This window comes from Seriola dumerili, unplaced genomic scaffold, assembly GCF_002260705.1.
Source record: "Seriola dumerili isolate Sdu_G_001 unplaced genomic scaffold, Sdu_1.0 BDQW01000330.1, whole genome shotgun sequence".
Lineage (NCBI taxonomy): Eukaryota > Metazoa > Chordata > Actinopteri > Carangiformes > Carangidae > Seriola > Seriola dumerili.
In genome coordinates this window covers 552,378-558,630 of record NW_019174585.1, presented here as the reverse complement: position 1 = coordinate 558,630, position 6,253 = coordinate 552,378, and the positions used below count along the sequence as shown (strand labels likewise).

At 45.3% G+C, this 6,253-nt stretch overlaps 1 protein-coding gene across 1 annotated transcript; it reads right to left on the bottom strand.

Annotated features, from left to right (window-relative positions):
* Positions 1-474: 474 nt before the first annotated feature.
* On the bottom strand, positions 475-1,401 carry LOC111232265 (mu-type opioid receptor-like). The gene has a single exon (XM_022759705.1). The coding sequence runs from the start codon at positions 1,399-1,401 to the stop codon at positions 475-477; it is 927 nt and encodes a 308-aa protein (XP_022615426.1).
* Positions 1,402-6,253: the final 4,852 nt, after the last annotated feature.

Sequence of the window (6,253 nt, the reverse complement as noted above, 5' to 3'; positions counted from 1 at the left end):
TTATTAACACATAATAAAAAGTATAGAAAACGGATGGATTGACTTTATTTGGAAACTTTACACATGTTCCAAAAAGTAGATAAAAACAGATTTCATACCATCATGAAGGGCAATGTCTTTAGTTTCCATTTACATAATGTACACAATAGATCAGCTTAAAAATCCTCAGCATTGGAAAGTCATTACCAAGGTATAAATTATATAATATATTTAATAATGAGAGCATGTAAAGTTTGGGAGACATAAAATGCATTTTACACTTCCTCTCAGCCATTGTGTGAATGGTCTAGTGCTAGGGCTTCTAGGACAAACATCAACAGACAGAATTTTAGACAGCAGGGGACAGCTGGTTTTGTGGGGATAAAAACCAGAGGCCTATATGTGAGCACACACCCATTCAGCCAAGTTCAACATCCATGGTTGTCATAAATAAATAATTGCAAACAGACAGTGACTAACTGTGATTCTAATTTGTCAAATAATATTTGTTTTATACAAGCCAAAGGAGGCATAGTATTTCAGTGCATTAAAAAAAACTTCATCTCTGAGGCCATAAATGAGAGGACTCAGACATCTTGGTGCCAGAAAAAACATGATATAATTACCATACCTGACATTATTGAATAAACTGAAACTAATCTGAAGCAACGGAGCTTCTATGAACGGGCACCACAGCTGGATGAGACAGAGCAGCAGCTGAAAGCCATGAAGAACCACTGTTCTGAGCCCTTTCTTTGTTGACTTTTTATCTTCTCCTGATGCAGCTTTGGCAACTTTCATTATTTTAACATAACAGAAAACAAGGATGATGCACATAATCAAAAACTGGAATTGATATATAGCTGATCTAAGATGTTGCTGCCATATATACAATAAAAACAGTTCCACTGAACATAACTGATATTGTTTGTAAAAGCTCAGGGATGCTGATACAAAGAAGGTGGAGAGAATAACAATGCAGGGCACAGAACTGAGGCCATGAATGATAAGAATGCAGTGAATAGTATTGCGTGTGGAGCATAGCTCTCCATGGCGCAGGGGCATGCAAATGGCCACGTAGCGCTCCAGGGTCATTGCTGTCAGAGTAACTGGCGTGACTGTAACATACACAAGTACCACAACACAGATAATGATACATACCCAAACTTGAATAGTAATATAAAACTGGGTGAAGATAACAAGGATATTAGACATTAATAACAAAAAACTATCTGACAGTAATGTAACAGCAAATAGGATGTAGCGTGTAGTTGTATAGAAGCACTCTTTAGTAAAAAAGGTGATGATGAGCAACAAGTTGATGCAGAGAAAAATTATCACCAGGATCTGCACAGTAACAATCTGGTCTGGGAGCTGCACCTGCAAGGACTCACCAACAGGCAGTGAATTGTTATCTGCCATTTATCTGGTTTCTAAGCAAACAGAGGGAGTTTTATCCACTGCAAAAAGTCCAAAGTGTCATTATCAAAAATCGAAAATTGGATTATTGGTACAAAATGATAAAAGTCCAATATTAATCTTCTCTGAAGTCATACAATAGTGGATTATATACATCAGCTTACCAAACCTCCCACATACTGTTCCAGAGAGTAAATTTGTTTGCTGAGCTCTGTGCAGCCTTCTAAGAGAGGGCTGTGCATGATGATGACTTTATAGACTAGGACATCCAAAAATAACAACAAATGAAACTTCACTTCACCAGTGTCATCATCGCCAATACTGTAGTTTCCCTCATTGGCTGTCTATAGTTGGATAGATGGGGAGCTACAGTGACCTCAGAAGAAAAACAAATAACAAAATAAATGTAAAAAGTTAGACAGACAGACAGACAGACAGATAGACAGATAGATAGATAGATAGATAGATAGATAGATAGATAGATAGATAGATAGATAGATAGATAGATAGATACTGTGAAAGAAAAATAATACATCAACCCTGGCAGCTCACTTGTTGATAGTAAAACCAATATCAAGCAGACCAAAAAAAAAAAAAAACATAAAATAAATAACAGATTTCAAAACAAAGTCTTGTGTCTAGGTAGATTTTTGGGTTAGACACAATATTTCAGAGCACAGATAATGTAGACAGACCTCTGACCTGTCCAGCCCATTGCTGTTAAACCAGAAACACTGCGACTGCACTTCGCCAAAGAGGTTCTAACACTATTACCGAGGCACTCACCCAAAGATGAGTTGTGACAGATCCGCTTTACCAGTTTGCATGGCAGCTACCAGCTCACTCTCTCCACTGCTTCTGTGTGTGTGCTCTGTAAGTGCACGTGATGACATCGCTCCTTGAAGTTGTTCGTGTCCTCAGTCCGAAGAGAAAGCCAAACTCAACTGACAGTGGAAATCGTCTTTCATTAACAGGTTTACCCACGTTTAAAAAACCTGCTTATACCTGCTAATAGAGGAGAAAGGGTATAAGTTAAAGGTATCTGAGTGTGGCATAGCAGCCAAGGCATGGTCTTTCCCATCTATATATAGAAAGTCTCTGAACCAGCAAACTGCTCAAAATGACGCAATTTCTTGCTAAACAGAATGTGGCACAATAATTGTTTTATCTTCATTATATTGGAAAATTTTTGGGGAAAAAATCGTAATCGAAAGGAAAAAGAGCCGGCTCTTCCCCTTCCGGTAGATTGCTTCCGTGTTCAGGGACCAGTCCAATTTACCGTCCAGGTGCACACCTAGGTATTTATAAGTGTGCACCACCTCGGTGTACTTCCCCTGAATGTTGACTGGCTGAAGGGTGGGCATTGACCTCCGAAAGTGAATGACCATCTCCTTGGTCTTGCAGCTCTTCAGAAGGAGGCAGTTCTCGTCGCTCCATCCACTGAAGGCCATTGCCAGATCCCTGTACGCCTCTTCCTGCCTGATACACACCACAATAGCTGTGTCATTCCAGTATTTCTGCATGTGGCAGGACTCAGAGTTGTATTTACAGTCCATCTTATACAGGGTGAACAAGAATGGAGCCAGAACCTTCCCCTGTGGAGCCCCAGTGCTGCTCATCACTGTCCCTGAGACAGTTACCTGGCCTGACGTACTGCGGTCGTCTTGTCAGGTATTGCATAATCCAGGATGTGAAGGAGGGTTCCACCCCCATCCCTTCCAGCTTGTCTTTAAGAATTGGGGGTTGGATGCTGTTAAATGCACTTAAAATGTCTCGTCTCGTCGTCTCCCGCTTATCCGGATCCGGGTCGCGGGGGCAGCAGCCTCAGCAAAGAGGTCCAGATGGCCCTCTCCCCAGCCACTTCCACCAGCTCCTCCGGGAGAACCCCGAGGCGTTCCAAGGCAAGCCGAGAGATATAATCCCTCCAGCGTGTCCTTGGTCGGCCCCGCGGCCTTCTCCCGGTGGGACATGCCCGAAACACCTCCCCGGGGAGGCGTCCAGGAGGCATCCTCACCAGATGCCTGAACCACCTCAACTGGCTCCTCTCGACACGGAGGAGCAGCGGTTCTACTCCGAGCTCCTCCCGGATGACCGAGCTCCTCACCCTATCTCTAAGGCTGAGCCCGGCCACCCTGCGGAGGAAACTCATTTCGGTCGCTTGTATTCGCGATCTTGTTCCACAGGTGAGGATTGGAACGTAGATCAACCGGTAAATCGAGAGCTTCGCCTTCTGGCTTAGCTCCCTCTTCCCTACAATGGACCGGTTTAGCGCCCGCATCACTGCTGACGCCTCCTTGAACCGTCACCTTACCGTGGTGGAGGAGTTTGAGAGCCCTAATGACCCTAGGAGCTATGTTGTCGGGGGCATTTTGCTCCTGGAAGGGTCTCCCAAGGCAGATTGGTCCCAGGTGAAGGGCCAGACGAAGAACAGTTCAGAAGATCCTAATGATAAAAAATATCAAGAACCCGAGTACCCGGCCCGGAGGGACACCGGGGCCCCGCCCTGGAGCCAGGCCTGGGGTTGGGGCCCGTGGGCGAGCGCCTGGTGGCCAGGCCTTGGCCCATGGGGCCCAGCCCGAACCAGCTACATGGGTTCGTCTCCCAGTGGGCTCACCACCTGCAGGAAGAGTCAGCGGGATCCGGTGCAGTGTGGATTGGGCAGCAGACCAAGGCGGGGGCCTTGGCGGTCCGATCCTCGGTTACGGAAACTGGTTTTTGGAACACACTTAAAATGTCAAAGAACATAATTCTCATGTAACCACCTGGCTCATCCAAGTAAGAAACGGCCCGGTGGAGCATGTAAAGGACGGCATCATCCACTTCAGGATGTTCCTTTTAGGCAAACTGTAGGAGGTCAAGTGCATTTTCAACCTGTGGCCTCAGTAGGTGGAGAAGCAGCTGTGTCAGGGTCTTCATGATTTGTGATGTAAGGGCCACTGGTAATTTAGGTACCGGAACAATACATGATGTTTTCCAGAGGACCGGGACCCTCCCTATTTGTAGACCTAAGTTGAAGATCCTCTGGAGAGGCTCAGCCAGCTGGGCTGCACAATCCTTTAACAGCCTCGGACACACACCATGTTGCCCTGTTGCTTTTCCAGGGTGTAGCCTCTTGAGCACCGCCCTCACCTCTTACGCTGTAAAGGACAGGAGACTTGACCCAAATGTGGAGGGAGTTGCAGCTGCAGTGTCAGGTTGTGAAGGAGATGCCGTAAGAGAAGCTGCAGCTGAAGCAGTGGGACAGAGAACAGGTGAGGCTGTGTCAAACCTGTTCTAGAACAGGTTGGCCTTTACCTGATGTTGCCTTGCTGTTCTCTATATAGCCAGTGATGATCCTCATCCCTTTCTCTCTGGTGTTGTTGTGCTGCAGCTTCCTCTCTGCTTTCCTTTTGTAGTCCTCCTTCGCCTGCTTTAATCTCCTCTTCAGCTCATGTTGGACACACCTGAGCTTCTCCATGTCTCCATCCCAAAAGGCCTATTTTTTTTGGTTGAGGAGGGTCTTGATGTTACTGGTGATCCAGGGTTTGTTGATTGGAAAGCAGTGTACAGTCCTTGTTGGTATTACAGTGTCCATCCAGAAGTTAATGTAGTCTGTGGTACATTCAACCGTTCTATCAAGGTCAGGGTCCTTGCTGTTATTATTTTACTGTGACTCCAAAGCACAAAAAGTACAATTCAGTCTGTGCACTCAAAGCAGTCCTTTAGAGACTCACTGGCCTCCAGGATCCAGTTCCTGAATGAGCGGGTGGTTGCAGCCTGCCTCAGTACACAGGGTTTGTAGGAAGGCTGAAGAAAAAACAGATTATGATCTGATCTGCCAAACGGTGGTAGATCTGAAGAAGTGTAAGCCTCCTTGAAGTTTGCATACAACAGATCAAGTGTCTTATTTTCCCTTGTGGGACACTCAACATACTGAGTGAAGCCAGTCAGGTGAGAGGTGAGATTTACATGGTTAAAATCACTTGATATTGCAATGAGNTTCCTCTCTGCTTTCCTTTTGTAGTCCTCCTTCGCCTGCTTTAATCTCCTCTTCAGCTCATGTTGGACACACCTGAGCTTCTCCATGTCTCCATCCCAAAAGGCCTATTTTTTTTGGTTGAGGAGGGTCTTGATGTTACTGGTGATCCAGGGTTTGTTGATTGGAAAGCAGTGTACAGTCCTTGTTGGTATTACAGTGTCCATCCAGAAGTTAATGTAGTCTGTGGTACATTCAACCGTTCTATCAAGGTCAGGGTCCTTGCTGTTATTATTTTACTGTGACTCCAAAGCACAAAAAGTACAATTCAGTCTGTGCACTCAAAGCAGTCCTTTAGAGACTCACTGGCCTCCAGGATCCAGTTCCTGAATGAGCGGGTGGTTGCAGCCTGCCTCAGTACACAGGGTTTGTAGGAAGGCTGAAGAAAAAACAGATTATGATCTGATCTGCCAAACGGTGGTAGATCTGAAGAAGTGTAAGCCTCCTTGAAGTTTGCATACAACAGATCAAGTGTCTTATTTTCCCTTGTGGGACACTCAACATACTGAGTGAAGCCAGTCAGGTGAGAGGTGAGATTTACATGGTTAAAATCACTTGATATTGCAATGAGTGCATCAGGGTGCTGGGTCTGTACTCTCCCAACAGTCTCGAGATGTCACATGCGACTACAAGGCTTTGCTCGTGGTTGAATGTAAACAACAATGGCGACGATGTGTGAGAACTCCCTCGGTACATAGTACAGTCTAAGACCAACTGCCAACCATTCAATATCCCAACAGCATATCTTCTCCTTAACTGTGATATGACTAGGGTTGCACCATCTATTGCTCACACTGGTTCTACAACAGTCTTCCAACTTTATTCTTTCCACTTGGTCTG

Bases quoted from the DNA above. Each gene is read 5' to 3' on its own strand.
- LOC111232265 (XM_022759705.1), bottom strand. From the start codon at position 1,401: ATGGCAGATAACAATTCACTGCCTGTTGGTGAGTCCTTGCAGGTGCAG.